The sequence below is a fragment of the Lissotriton vulgaris genome, chromosome 7, assembly GCF_964263255.1.
Source record: "Lissotriton vulgaris chromosome 7, aLisVul1.2, whole genome shotgun sequence".
NCBI lineage: Eukaryota > Metazoa > Chordata > Amphibia > Caudata > Salamandridae > Lissotriton > Lissotriton vulgaris.
In genome coordinates this window covers 1,352,341,342-1,352,356,827 of record NC_141695.1, presented here as the reverse complement: position 1 = coordinate 1,352,356,827, position 15,486 = coordinate 1,352,341,342, and the positions used below count along the sequence as shown (strand labels likewise).

The 15,486-nt window shown below is 45.1% G+C and overlaps 1 protein-coding gene across 1 annotated transcript in view; it reads right to left on the bottom strand.

The window, feature by feature from the left end:
• The window catches only part of LOC147703681 (perforin-1-like), a 135,165-nt gene that overhangs the window by 99,048 nt on the left and 20,631 nt on the right, over positions 1-15,486 (bottom strand). Inside the window, exon 2 of the mRNA XM_086932040.1 lies at positions 3,711-4,304. Within this exon, the coding sequence (XP_086788166.1) occupies positions 3,711-4,273 (563 nt within the window). The 5' untranslated portion in view covers positions 4,274-4,304. The remainder of the gene's footprint in view (positions 1-3,710; positions 4,305-15,486) is intronic.

The following is a 15,486-nucleotide window of genomic DNA, read 5'->3' as shown; positions in this document are numbered from 1 at the left end:
GAGAGGATCTAAGACGAGCTAAGGCACAGACGAGAGAGGAGCCCAGATGACAGCTAGAGCAAGACCTCATACTCATTAGGTGATATCCTTCTTTATCTTTAAACATTAACCTTGTCCCTATTGTATTGCTAATTCTTTTTCTTTCAGCGGTGTGCAGTCTATTTACAGTCCCTGTTAGTTACATGTGGGTGTGCAGTCTATTTACAGTCCCTGTTAGTTACATGTGGATGTGGTATAGTAATAAAGCTTTACAGAGACCCCGCAGATCTGTGTATGTGTCTATTCCCATTTTACTTTTCAGGCTATGTGTTATAGTATAGTGTTATATTGTAATAAAGATACCCCAGTTCTTAATGAACCAATGTGCATGTGTTGTTCTTATGATAGAGCTAACCTTTCTTCTAACTAGATGCTGTATAGTAACTGATGGATCAAAAGGAAGTAGGAGCGCTTAAATCAGGGAATAACTTTTGCATACAGTGTGTGCCTCTTATTTTTATATAGTGCAGGTAACCTTTTCTTCTAGTCAGGTGTTACAGCTGGAACAGATGCTACCCCTGATCAGGTAAGTAATAACTGAATAATTAGGGAGAGAGGAGCCCTTGAGCTAAGAGAATAAGTTATACACTAAGTAATTTGGCCTTTATTCATAATAGTGTAGTAGTGATCCCCTAGTGAATAGTGAGAGAAACTTCCCAACATAGAGAGAGAGAGAGCTGAAGGTATTCATAGGAAAGTGATCGTCGTTGGGATGCGGGGTTATACCCACCGGATTGTGGCTTGTAAGTAAGAGAACACCAGGAGGGACACTGGTGCATATACCCGCAAGATTGCGGCTTGTAATGTAAGTAAGTGAGCACCAGGGGGGACACTGGTGTGTATATGAAACAGAGAGAGTACCAGGGAGGATATTGGTACCTATACCCACCAGATTGTGGCTTGAGTGAGCACTGGTTGTGGCCAGTGTGTAATGGTATATAATCAGAACTGCCCCAGGGTAGAATGGTCTGGGCCTGAGTTGCCGTGAGACTATATTGTATGAGTGTGGTGTAGGGCATGGACGTCCTTAGTAATCAGTGAGTATTCCTAGTAATCCCTATAGATTTAGTGGTGTTTCTGATGATATGAGCTTGTATATTGCGAGTTCCCCTTCCTTAGGTAGGTACCCAGGTGCCTGGATAGATGGGTCCTGAGGAGGGAGGTGACTACGTTTTGGCCGGGTTGGTGGTGCTCTGGTGAGCTGGTCCTATCTGGTCTGAGAATCCGGTCATAACAGCCAGGGGCAGACTGATTTGCATATAGCCAGGTTCTGAGCTGGGATGGTGCAGTGAGCTAAATAACGGTGATGGATCAAGCCCTGATCTTTGGACTGGGTAAGAGTGGTCTGCTTAATTCAGACACTCTGTTCATCACCACCCCCTTTTCTGAATCTGACCAGTACCATGGCAATGAAACATGTTGGCAAGTAGAACATGGCTCTATAGGTAGTAGCCATATTCACTTTTTTAATGTACGCAATCAGCATAAAAGAACAAGAATAAAGTTATCTGTTTGTGCTGTATGCGTTTTTATGTTGTATGTTATATGTTGTGTGACACCACTATGTGTGTTACTTGTATTGTTTCCACTGCACTATCACTGTTAACACAGTTGCTTTCACTTGGACACTTTTCTTTAAGCTTGATAGCACCAATGATGACAACAGGGCCGTCCTGGTGAGTACCTACCAGGGGTCCCATTGGTGGTGCGCCCGTGAGCTGCTATCTTGCTTGTGCACATTTTTTCCTATCACATTTTGGTGTTGGTTCCTCCACTGTCTGGATAAGGGGACAGGCTTTTTTAAGGTGGGCTATTGACTGGCGTATACCCTACCCTATATACATAAGAAATGGGAGGTTGTTGTAATTGATTGCGACATGTGATACCCCAGATCGATTAAAATTGAATGCTTCAGACCTAGGTCATTATTGTGGTTGTGACTTCTTGAGTGGAGGGCGACCTAGGTCTGTATTTCCCTCTTAGCTCCGTGTTGGTATACACAGGCTTTTCTCACACCCTGATTGTTTTAGGAGGTAAAAGACGCACAGATGGGACGGGTCTGCTCAGACGTGCGTCCAGTGCTCTCCATGCCACTGGAGTCAGCTATCCTGGCTGATGAGGGGTGAACCCCCAAAACCGGTCCTAGGATGCTTGTTTCCAGTCCAGGGAGGACCTGGCCTGGAAGTTCGAGCTGGATTGGTCCCATTGGGCGCAGGGTCAAGACTGATTTGCATATGGCTTGGTTCAAACTGGAATGGCATGGGGAGCCAAAAAGGATGGATTTAGGCCCAGATCTCTGTACTGAAGATAATGTATGGCATTGTTCTGTATTCTGTCCATCAATTGCTCTTTTTGTTTTCGGAGAGCACTAAGCTTAAAGGATTTATCTGACGAATCACAGCACAACTCAATGCCCCAGCTGTTATAAAGAATTGTGATTAAAATTACCATAGGCACTGGAATTAGAAGTGTCATGTGTGCTGCAGCACCCCCAAAATAACCATGCTGGAATTCGGAAGGTAAGATCCGTTTACATTTTATTTCCAACTTCTCACATTTGCTGTGCTTCAAAGACAGGTTAAATGTCAGGCTATGTCTTCTAACAAATTACTGCTTATTCTTTTAACATGGAGACTGCTGTTTCCTTTTCTTTCTCTGACTGCAAAGTTAGATGTTTTTGTAAAGTGAAGTATCTGACAAGCTTACTAGGGGTACAGGAAGCATGAAAAAAAAGGGAATGAAGTCACTGTTTTTTCCTAACACAAGCAAGATTAAATATCGGTAAAATAACTGTACAATTAATTCGAATTATATCAGAAACACAAATGAAGCATATTTTTTTTTAATTCTGAAGTGCAATGGAAACTAAGTTTTTTTAGTAGGATCACAACAAATCAAGACACTTTACTTGGTGATGCACAAATGGCAAATACTGTTGAAAAACAAATTCCATATATTATTGTTTGTGTGCTATATAGTTGTATTGCTAAAACTACAAGTCACTGCAAATGTTGAGGCCATTTCAATGGAAATTGTGTTGTCTGTAAATAAAAGTGTGTTACCACACCCTTTGCAACAGAATGCTCCAAAATGCATCGCTGGCTACATACCACACTCTTACCACTCCCCTTCTGAATGCGTGTGATTCATTTGCTATCCTTGTCTTTTGTGTGCCACTTGGATTTTTCACAATCGCTATGACTTAAGGGATGTATCATTGATGCCAGCACCCACACTTTGAAAATGTCTCCCGCATCATAGAGAATGTGCATTGTTGGTGATTGTTAGAGATGCTTTATAGGGGAAAAACAACCGTTTTTTAAATCTGTACTGGATGTCCACTTAAAACTGCTGATATCTGTCAGCGCCAAAAGACCTGCTCAGGGTGAATCGAGGTGCTACAAACAGGCCTGTTATGTTCGAATGCTAGGCTCAGTCCTGAGTATCACTTTGCCAGTGCTGCTGCTCTAGAACAAGTGGTACAACAGGAGGAATACATTTATAAAGGTCTAGGACAGTCGGAGAGCACTAGAGGTGAAAGCTGGAGACTGAGGAAGGACTGTAGTGTCAAGCACACTGGGGAAATCAGGACACCAGGGAGGCATGATCACACAATTTCTGCAACCAAATTCCACATTCTGGTGGCACTGAAGAATACAAAAACTGGTTACCTGTAATAGGTGCAGGAGATCTCATGGCTTGTGAAGCTGTAGCGGTCAGTCTTGGATTTGCCCCCGGCAAACTCAGCGAGGCTGGAGTGTGATCCAGCCATAACGGATTTCATGCTGGCTTTTGGGTTGACGTCAATGTCGAGCTCCACTTTCCAGTCGTTCTTCACGCTGGACGCTGCTGACTCCATCACCTGGAAGCTGGAGTGAATGACAGAGCTGGATACCTGGCGGCTGCACTTATTGAGAACCCGCCAGTCTACCACAGAGAGGGGCAGCTTCTGCAGCTGTTCCTCCAGCATGGAGTTGGCACAGATGGTGCAGGTGCCATCTGCCCTCTTATATCTATCCGTGTTTACCAGGTAGGACCCTTTCCTCCGCAATGTAACTATGTCAATGCCCTCACCCACCAGGTTGTGGCCCGGGATGAAACCTAGTTTCTTGCATTCATTGGCAGTGCCCGTCCTGCAACTGGAACATACCCTAGTGGAATAGAAAACGAGCAGGGCGCAGTGAAGTGTAAGAGCTGTGAGTGTCTTGAAAGGCACGCGTTTGTCTCTATCCATCCTTAAGGAAGACACAAAGCCGCAAAATGACCTAAAACAAAAGAAAATCAGTACATGGGTTAAACACATCCCAAAGCTTCATTAGTAACATGGCTGTCCCTTAAGACTCTTGTCTCAGCTAAACATCCTAGACTTCTTGTTCCAGGGAGTAGGAATGACCATCTCAGCCCAACTTGGGCTCCAGCATGGACATAGCAGGACAATCAGCAGCCATGCACCCACACCATCTCGTCTCACGAAAAGGCCAGCCCCACTCACTCTCAAACAGGGAGCTGAGCATCACACCTTGCAAATGGACCCAAAAAATCTCACCTCGCATGAAATGCCAAGGCCTCACACTTCAAACAAGGAGCTCATGCATTTCATCTTCTCAAAAGTAATTGGATTGTTTTACCCTTTCGTTGGTAGGGGGATCATCTCATCTACAAAAATTGGAACCTTGCGCTTACTACCAAAACCTATCACTGCACTTTATTTCAATCTCAGTCGCCCTCCTTTCTCTCTATTCACATCACATTAACCCAGTCAAACTCATCAGTAAGCGACTTTGCCAACATTTCTCCTCTCAAACCTGCCTTGGTATGGTTACCTTAAGATCTTTCCTTCCAGCTTCTCATCCTGTCTCCTGCTCTCACTCTGCTCTTTTTGCCTCCTTCCGTCAACTTTGTTAGCCGAGGTTCTTCCCACACTCCTGTCCCCCAACCCTTCCTTCTTTCTCCACTATGGCTCTTTTGGCACACAATTTATTTAGCCCCTTGCATAGTCCTTTTGTGCAATTTTCCAATGACCCTCTTTCACCTCCAACTAACATCCTTTTGACCTTCTACATTTCTTATCTAGAATCCTATGGCCTAGGGAAATTGAGACCACAGCAAGAGTACTAACGGAGGCACAAATATATGTGTCCATGTTAGCAGTATCAACAATTTAGAGCTAAGAGCAAATTGCACTTGCTCTTAGTTTACGCCAAGACTCAGTGGTACTGTAATTCTGAGCCCACATTATGAGAAAGAGGGAACGAATGCCAGAAAAGGTGTGGAACTGCAGTTTGTGTACATTTCACACAATTTTAAGAGAGATTGCTTTTCAAAACTCAGAAACACGTAATGCAAACGTTGTTTGCACTGGAAGTGTTTGCACCAGTATTTTGCATCATTCTCTAAATGAAATCCTTCCCCTTCTGCCACACAGACTCATCCTTTATCCCATCTTCCATAACATATTCAACACTTTCCAATCTGGATTCTGCGTTCCGACCACCTGCCTCCCTCAGGACTACTTTCGCACAAGTGTTTGGCAGGTTGTATGTCACTACACCGCAATCACACTATAAAGTTGCATTAATAGTAAGTACATCATCAAGGTAAGTATATAGTAGTAGTAGTACAGAATTTTATAGAGCGCGAACAGCTACCTCGACTAGGAGGTGTCCCGGCGCTAAGTGGGCAGGGTGAGACCAGAACACGGAAGGCCACTGCCTTAATTCTTCTGAGAAAAGAGCCAAGTCTTCAGCTGTTTCCTAAAGCTGGTTTCAGAGGGTGCCAGCTGAAGCGCTGGTGGCAAGGTGTTCCATAGAAGTGCAGTGTTTGCCGAAAAAGACCTGCCCCCCTGACGCGTAGTTGTACCCGACCATTGGAGCGGAGGAGCCGGGCCTGAGTATATCTTGGCAGCCGAGTTCTTAAATAATTCGGGCAGGTTCCATGCAACGCTCTAAAGGCCAGGGTGAGAGCCTTAAATTTTATCCGGTCAGCCACTGGCAGCCAATGTAGCGTGCGTAGATGCGGAGAAACATGATGTTTGAATGGGATGTGCTTTATCAGCCTCGCAGCCGCATTTTGAACAGTCTGCAACCGCTGAGTCAGATATTTCGGAAGACCCATGTATAGGCCATTGGCATAATCCAGCCTGGACATGACGGTGGCATGGATCACCGTTTTCCGGCAACCCTCTGGCAGTAGCCGGAGAATTTTTCGCAAGTTCCTCAGTTTGCTGAGGCATCCTCCAGCCACCTGCTGGATGTGGGGGAGAAAGGATAAGCTATCATCCCACTTAACCCCCAGATGTTTTGCCTTGAGACTGGGAGGTGGCGCTGGCCCCATCTCCATAGGCCACCAGAACTCCGCCGGTGGGGGAGTGCCTTTCCCGAAGAAAAGTACCTCCGTTTTGCCCGCATTCAGTTTTAGTTTATTCGTAAGGGTGTAGAGTGTAGTATAGAGTGTACTATGTTTACATAATTGTGAATGCAATACTTGTGTAAGCTGATATTTCCACTGCTACATTGTGATAGACTGCCGGCCAGCTTCCTCACTACAGGTCATCATTCACACATTGTGTTGATTTTTATTCGCATTGACAGCTAGGCAGCATTCAGCCCGGTCACCCATCTTATTACACTAGTTGCTCTCGGCTGCCGATCTTTTACTAAACCAGTGACTGAATTCTTCTCCTCCTGCTGCTAAAATCACTCATTGTTTTGTTTTAGCAATCCTTGCAGTGCCTATCCACTCTGCTACTAGTAGGTGACTCACGACTAAAGGCCTTATTTAGAGTTTGGCAGATCGGATTGTAGTGTAGTTCCTATTTTCCCAATAGGCCCTGCGCATTGGAATAACATAAACAGTAGTATCGACGTAGAAGTGCGGATCTTCCAGGCCTCCACTGACTATGCTAAACTTAATTGGGTTTGTTACCAACTAGCTCAGAGGTCACTGGAAACTTTCTTCTCTGAATAGGAAGTGATCAGCTTCCCTGGTACAGACAAGAAGGGATTCAGTTTTCCAACAACCGTGCAACATGACAACTTTGCTCCTCAGATCAAGAGTCAATCTCTAGGGTCGTGTGAAACAATAGACAGTTATTTTACTCAGTCAGTGGTTGTGCAGTTTACTTTCACAATATGTAGAGAATAGAGAGACGGGCGTTTGTCAATAAAGGGTAACATTTATTGAACAGTCTTTCTTCTCGTACAAGAGAAATGAATTGCCACAATTGCAAGACTTGTTATTATAAAAAGTATGTACAGTAAGATGAGTATTACGAAATAATACTGTAAAAGCATTGATATGGTTTCTTAGCCATACAATGGTTTAAAATGAATAAAACATATATACATTCATATATACATTAGGCTAAAATACTCAACTGGTGCTTCTAACTACGCCTACCCCAGTGTACCTGACCTAAGCCTAATACTTGGGAGGGGAGTAAGTAAATAGCTTTAAGTTAAGTTGGTTTTGCCAAGGTTTGCTTCAAGAATTCTCTCTAAGGGTTTAGTCAACACCATACCTCTGGAATAGAATGATGGAGGTCTGGTATCTCCTTCAGGGGGTCGATATCCCAGTCACCCGCAAGGGTAGACTAGAAACGCCGGAGCTGGATTTCTCTGCAGGAGAAAAGACAGCGTCTCTCTCAGCGCGGAGGAGGAGGAGGAGGAGGGGCAGCGTCCGCGGGCAGCTTGCATCTGCTGGGCTCTTGCAGGGGGATGGCTGTTCAGCTCCTAAGTTCACCACACCATCGTTCGCTAGTTAGCAGCGATAGCAGTAGCGATAGCAGCTATGGTATCATCAGCATAACAGCAACTTCAGCAGCAGCGAGACAGCGTTTGCTTAAGGCAACGTTGGTAATATTTATACCTGAAAGGTGCCTTGTTTGACGTAAGTTTTTGGACATAAGACGTCAATAAAGATGTCACTAGGAAGTGATCGTCTATCAGTTCTCATTAGAGTTCTATTACTAATCAAAACACAGCAAGCGGGGATTTCCAGGTTGCTGAGTTTTTATCTTGTTGAAGAACTCGGAGTGTTAATCTAGGAATCTTAGATAGTAACTTCTGCTATGTCATTGCACTAATTGGTCGCAAAGGAAGTGGCAGAGAAAGCGATTCTGAAATGTGGCTCTGTTCGTGTGAGGCCAGAGACGAGTTTCTGAATATTGCACTTGAACGGTTATGCCAATATAGGGAATAAATGGATTTATAGCCGAATAGGGGCATAAGGTCACAATATCGATCAGGGTCCTAGATTAGAACACTACAGGATAGGACATCCACCGAAGCAAAAATAAGTCCCTAGGTTGCGAGCCCTTTTCTTTTCTACTACATGCACCACCTTCTTCTATGACATCATCTCCTCCTTTGTACGGCAGCGGCTGCTCCAAAACTCAAGTGGGGCCGGTGGAGGGGATGACGGGGATTAGGGAAATAAAAATAAATAAAAAATTACCTGCTCTGCCTCTGACGCGGTTATCCACTTGGGTGAAGCTCTTCTCTCCTGATGTTGACCTACCAGTCCCTGGAACACCAGCACAGGCTCCTCACCCAATCCCAGTGCTTCTCTCAATAGCATGAAAGCAGCACCAGGGTTGGTTTGAGCGGTTGTCTGATCAGACAGTGCCTGGGAGTCTGTGCTGTTTCTCCAACCGGGCTCTGCAACACAGCTGGGTTGGAGAAACCTAAGACAGATGACCAAACCGTCATGCGCACTTACAGCGTTGCACTAGTGAGGAAATATGAAATATCCGAATACCGCGTTCATCTTGTATTTTGCCTCCATTTTTGTATTGCCATTACCCAGGCCTGACTTTGAGGTACGCGCTCGGCGCTCCCTGTCCCTGAATGAATACAACGCTCGCTAAAAGGCAAACTACTCCCTGTTAGCTTTGCGCAAGAGAGTCAACCTAGTACACAAAGACGATTGTGCGAGATCCCAGCCCCGCATTGTGGCTCATGTTTATAGTTAGGCTCATCTGTCCTTGTGGCGGGTGGTATAAGCCATGAAATGTATTGATGATTAACTATCTTGCAAAAATGTTGCACGAGTGAAAAACAAGAGCATGCGATGATCACGCCGTATTCTGACAAACAAGAAAGTCACTGCTGATTGATTAAGGTTTTTGTGTGTCTACCACTATAAAAGAATGTACGCTGCGGATTGAAGCAGCGGTCTCCCGAGAACTTACTTTGTTGTACTTCTGGGACTACTGTTCATGGCTGCAGTCAAATAAATGTTTACTCTTTCTCACGAAGAGAGTGTTCAGTGTCTCTGTGTACCTGGACAGGTGAACTCGAAGATTTCCGGCGTCCCTTGCGCCGCCGGATCGTTAATTAAGGTCCACTTCTTCACTAGTCCTCCCCTGCTATCATCATGGTCCAGCCCTGCCCAGTCTTGTCTGGCTCTAGTGTGGAACGAGAAATAAAATGATAATAAATTGTTTTGATTATCACCGAATATTTTATCCCGTTTTTTTCAGATGTTACTTCATCTCAGACAATGAAGGTCTTCTTCCCCCAATTCTTTCACCTCCCAATGTCAGTTTAGTCTGAGGCCGAAGCTTTAATAATAAACTATTACAAGTGACCAGTGACGTAGTCTTTGATTCACAAATGCATTATGACACCAAAATATGTCTGTAACAACAACATTTCACCCCCAGCTACGCCAAAGGATTACAGCACGTGTCTTCCAACTTGGAGCAGTGTTCCGCACTCTTGCACAGGGAGCCCTAATCCCTTACACCAGTAGCCGCTAGAGGTCAGCATTGTGTAACCAACGAGTCGCTGAGCCGCAGTGGAGCAGTGGAGCACAGAGAACGGAGCGGACCTGCGCTTTGGGACTGAACCAAGCCCGGTACCATAGCCCCCAACCGCGAGGACCGTGAGGATCGTGAGGACGCCGGACGCCGGACGCCAGCTAAGCAGCAAATGCGGTCCCGGTGAGTCGTTTCAAGACTGGGAGAGGGAGGCGTGTAGCGTGAAGCGTGAAGTGGGAAGCGGGAAGAACGCTCCGGCTCTGGCTCCTGGTTGCCAACTGCGGTTCCCCTTCACCCATGGCTCCCCTCCCTCCCCCCCCCCTGCTCCTGCATCCTATGCTGCCAGAGTCTCGGCGTCTCTAACGCCATCGGATTCTCACCCCTCACCCCTGTGTCATGCCCGTTTTGGCGTCCGTCTGCCAGGATGTGGGGGGGCTGAGGCTGCTAAAGTCTCTACTTCGGTGAGGGGAACAGGGGAGAGGGCACAGCCCCGAGCCAAGGCGAGGTCCTTTATTTTTTTTAATTGAGTGCTGGGAAGATTATAGAAGCCAGGAAGCAGACTTATCTACCGACTGACCAGGTAAGTCCAGCAGCCTTTGGTGTACGGACTCCCCCTATTCCCACTTCTCTCTAATCCCTAACGACCTGCTTTCCCTTGCAGGTTAGCTCCTGGTACCGCGGAATTACACTATTGTAATGCGGCTATACCGAATGGCGCCCGATTGTGGTAAGAGTCCCCCCGCGCCCGCCCCAACACACCACCCGTGAGATGGCCGCTCCGGTTTTAATTATTTTCCCCTGCTCCTTCATTTACAGGGCCACCTCGCCTTCACTAGGCTACCATCCCGCACGCTGCTGTTCGTACCTACCGGGATATACCTACCCAGGTGAGCCCCCTGAGCTTCCCCCACTGCGCCGTGAACCCCTGCACTCGCCTTTATTATCGCCGATACACCGAATGAAATGCACAGCATGCCTGACTAGTTTTTTCAGCAATTTTTCACTCCGGTTCCCCTGTCAGTCCGCCGCCCACACTACCGGCTCTTGAGATCCCCCACTGCGCCTTGTATCTTCACCCTCGCCGATATAACGATTGAACTTGCTTAATGCACAGCATGGTTGACTAGTTTAATTAGAAAATTGTCACTCCATATCCATTGCAATGCGCCACCCACACTACCGGCTCACTAATAGCACAGGAACCTAGACACATATGATCACTGCCTTGTCACTCCTCGTTGTACCTACGCATAACCGAGTAAATTACTGCATATCAACAGGAATTCTCCAGCTTACTCTGGTTCTTGTTTCTCCACTCGATCGTTCCTCAACACAACTCTCTGTACAGAGGTAGAATTGAGTAGCTAACTCTACTCCTACAGGCAACCCTTTTACCCGTTGTGCTTGGTAAAATTGAGACACGGAGTCCACTCTTCCTCACAAATTAACCACTCGACGTCACGTACACCTCGTTGTACGTTTTTTAATTAGGCTCACCTCTCACTCAGTCACCTGTTTAAATAAGCAATTACTATGTATATTTCCCAAACTAAATGTATGTATGCCTTCTCTCTTCCTCCCTTCCTTAGGCATTAGAGGCTTAAAACGTTAAGGCATTTACTAAGTGTCCTGATGATGGTCCCCATGATTAAGTAGTGGGACCGAAACGTCGTCGACCTGTTGTGCACCTTATACAAAAACTTGATTTATATGTTATGTATATGTAATGGTGCTTTTCTGATATTTCTGTACACTGTAATTTTTACAGAAATCGCTGCTTTTGCCTTAAAAAGCCCTGTTTTTGTCTTCTGTCACCCTTCTGTACTGATCTGATTGTGTCTGGGTACAGGCTTGTGCCCCACACTGGTGATTTGTTGAAGGTATTCCTTCTGTATATAAAACTTTCAATTGAGTAAAAATTGAAGACCTCTGTCTGGCTGGACATGTCGCTCCAAATATAGAATTGATCTCGTCTATATTCATTGTTTCGTATATAACTTGTATGCATGGGACCGTTGTTGTTCTACAAAGTATGCTCCCGAGGTCCTATGCTGACTCACTTGGGGCCCCTTGTTGTCTTTAACATAACTTTGCGCAATCGGTTGATTGCAAGGGCTTTGCTTGCCTTCCACTTCTCCAAAGTGGGTCGTTTGGGCCTGTACACACTTGTACACCCTCTCCCTCCTTTCCCTCACACTTGGCAACACATTGTAATGTCTGACTCAGCCCCCTTATATTCAGTTGAATACATTAAAAAGATTGTGAAGGTCCCTCCTTGTTCACTGACCAAGAAGAGCACACCACAACTGGAAGTTCAAGTTTATCTGATGATTTAGAAAAACAAAAGAAAAAATATGTCCGACTAGAACTAATGACTCTTAAGCTCACCCAATACCTGAAATCTAAAACTATCCCATTAGGATTAGAAGTCAGGAATATCCCGGGGGTATTCACCGATAATCCCAAGTACATTACAGGATTTAGTAGTATAGGAACCACTTGCTCTAGGCATTGGTTAGTCCTAGGAATAGAAACTGCAAGTGAAGAACTAAAAAAACTGGGCGACATCCTTAAAGACCTTGAGAAACAAATAACTAATAACAATACAGTACCTGACGGTAAAAAACTACTTGAAAAAGTTGAGAAAACGGTGCAAGAATTCCACCGTATCGAACAAAACAAAAAGTCAAATAAAGTAAAGAAAGACATCAAATCGTTCACCCTTGAACGTACCTACCCATATCTGCACAAAGACTTCTATACCAATCGTAATTTTAACCCTCATCAACAGACCCCAAGACCTTGGGGACGCTTCAATAAAAGAAACACTGTGGTGGGCTTCACCGATTCCTCGGCTGAATCATCTGACAGCTCAGACCCTGGTGAGGGATCAAGTGGCCCTACACGTAATCAGAATCATTTTTTAGCCAGAGGCAACTCCGAACCTCCAGAGAGAGGACGAGTGAAACAGCAACCGAGATGGTACAATCCTCCAGGAGAAAGGCAAACCAGACACAAGTTTTACCAATGGTAACTGAAAGTGCCAACACAGAGACCATCCCTGTGTTTAATATATGCAATCACACCCTGTCCAGCCAAGAAATCTATATCCTAAATAAAGGCTTGTCGTTTGTCCCAACCACCTATCCTAACTTCCTTGATCTCCAGTCTGAATTGATGGGCTTTTTCCGTAAAATCAGACTCCGGGCATTTTTTGAACTGAACCCCTCGGAGCAAAATCAGTAGTTACACCGTTCAGACCCCCGTCCACCTTCTCGCCAACCTCAAACATGATCCCCAAAGAGATCATTACCTTCGAAAAGGTCATCCTAAAAGAAACCTCAGATTTGGCAAAATCACACCTGTTTATACCATACAATATCTCCCTGGAAGAAAAATCTGCCATCTCCACTTTGAAAAACAACACCAACCTGATTATTAAACCAGCGGACAAGGGGGGTGGAATAATGCTACAAAATATTGAAAACTATAAAGACGAACTATTACGCCAAGTCTCAAACACCGATCATTATTGTAAACTCCCCTGTAACCCCACCAAAGGCATACAGACATTGATTAAACAACTCACCACGGATGCCCTCGAGAATGGCTATCTGAGTAAGCACGAGTTTAACTTTCTGAACATTACCAACCCAAGAACTCCAGTCATTTATACCCTCCCCAAGATTCATAAAAGACTGGACAATCCTCCAGGTAGACCGATTGTGTCTGGCTGCGGTTCTGTCCTAGAACCTTTGGGACATTATGTCAACTTTTTCCTAAAAGATTTTGTGCCTGAAACCAAGTGCTTTATCCGAGACAGCATGCATATGATCAACCTAATTGAGAATCATCCCTTCAATCACGAAAACGAGACTCTATGTACCCTGGACCTAGAGTCTCTCTATACTAATATACCCCAGAGAGACTCGCTTCTAGTTATGGAGTCCATACTTAACACCAGACCACGCCCACACATAGTACCCACTCTATTTATAGTACAACTCCTGGAGATCTGCCTCACCCAGAACTTCTTTATGTTTGACACCAAGTATTACCAGCAGGTCCGTGGCACTTCCATGGGTGCTATTTTCGCACCAACTCTAGCGATCCTGTACATGGATTGGCTAGAATGCAATACCATTCTCACAGACAGCAATCCGTTCCACATGGGGTTGCTAACATGGAAACGTTATATTGACGACATTTTCCTCATTTGGGGTGGTCCGTCTGATGCCTTCCCGGCACTCCTGCATTGGCTCAATAACAACTATAATGGCCTTACATTTACTCTGACCCATAGCAAAACTCATATTCCATTCCTTGATTTATCTATCCAACACCAAGATGGGGTACTCTACACATCCCTTTTCCGTAAGCCCACAGAAAGAAAAATGTTACTAAGCTATGGTAGCTGTCATCCCAGGGCCCTGAGAGACAGCTTATCATACTCACAAGTCCTAAGGCTTAGAAGAAACTGTTTCAAAAAAGATTATTTTGTTGAGGCCAACACCCTCTCAGCTAAATTAATAACCAGAGGCTACCCACGGCGCCTAGTGAAGAACTCAATGAAAAGGGCATGGTTTTGCCCTCGTGAGACTCTATTGGAGCCCAAACCCAAACAAACAACTGACAAAATGGTCTGTGTCACTACCTTTTCAACCATTTCCAATCGTGTTAAACAAAGTATAAAAAAGAATTGGCACATACTAAACTCTGTACAGCTGCAGTGGGAATCCCGCCTATTTGCCTTCAAGAAAAGCAAAAACCTCATGGACCAGTTGATCAGGGCAGCCCTTCCGTCCTCAGCAACAGTGAATACCACACTCAATGATCATTGGTCATTACCACCCCTCAGAGGCCATTCTAAGTGTGGGTCATGTGTTGTTTGTGACTTTTCCATTGACTGGAAGGAGTTTGTGTTCAAAGATGTGAAAAATGAACTTAAGACTTTCATGAATTGCAATAGCTGTAACATTATTTATGAAATCTTTTGTCCTTGTGATCTAATTTACGTGGGCCAGACCAAGCAAAAAAATTAAGCTACGAATATCCCAACACCGGAGCAGGATCCGTTGTGGTACACCTAATGCTCCCCTGCTCGAACATTTCTCCAACAAAGGGCATACAGAAAACGACATACGTTGGACTGTAATCAGCCAAGTTATCATACCACCAAGAGGTGGTGACCTGACGCTTATGCTCAACAAAGAAGAGCTTAAATGGATATTAAAAACGGACAGCCTTAACTCTGGACTCAACCTTCAAGAGGACTGGACTGCCCTGATCTAAGTTCTGACCCACTGCTAAACTACAGCCCTCCACTCTGGGCTTCTCAGATGTATACAATGTTGCCCTGCAATTGTCCTTATCTTGCCAAGTTGTTTGTGTTTTGTTGATTGTGATTTATGTAAATTTTCATAAATTGCTCACTGCCGCCGTGCACTATTCACCTGCACTAATGCACTTCCTCTTATCTCACTCAAGCGCCTTCTCCCCCTATCCCACCATCCCAAGATGGCCGCTACGCTTTGAACCCTTGTCTATTTCTATGCCCTGACACTCCCCTGGAATTATTGCCCAATCAAGAACCTCCTACCGCTTCTTATCCTCTCCCCGGCAATCCCCACGAGGAAGCCAGGAAGCAGACTTATGTACCGACTGACCCGGTAAGTCCAGCAGCCTTT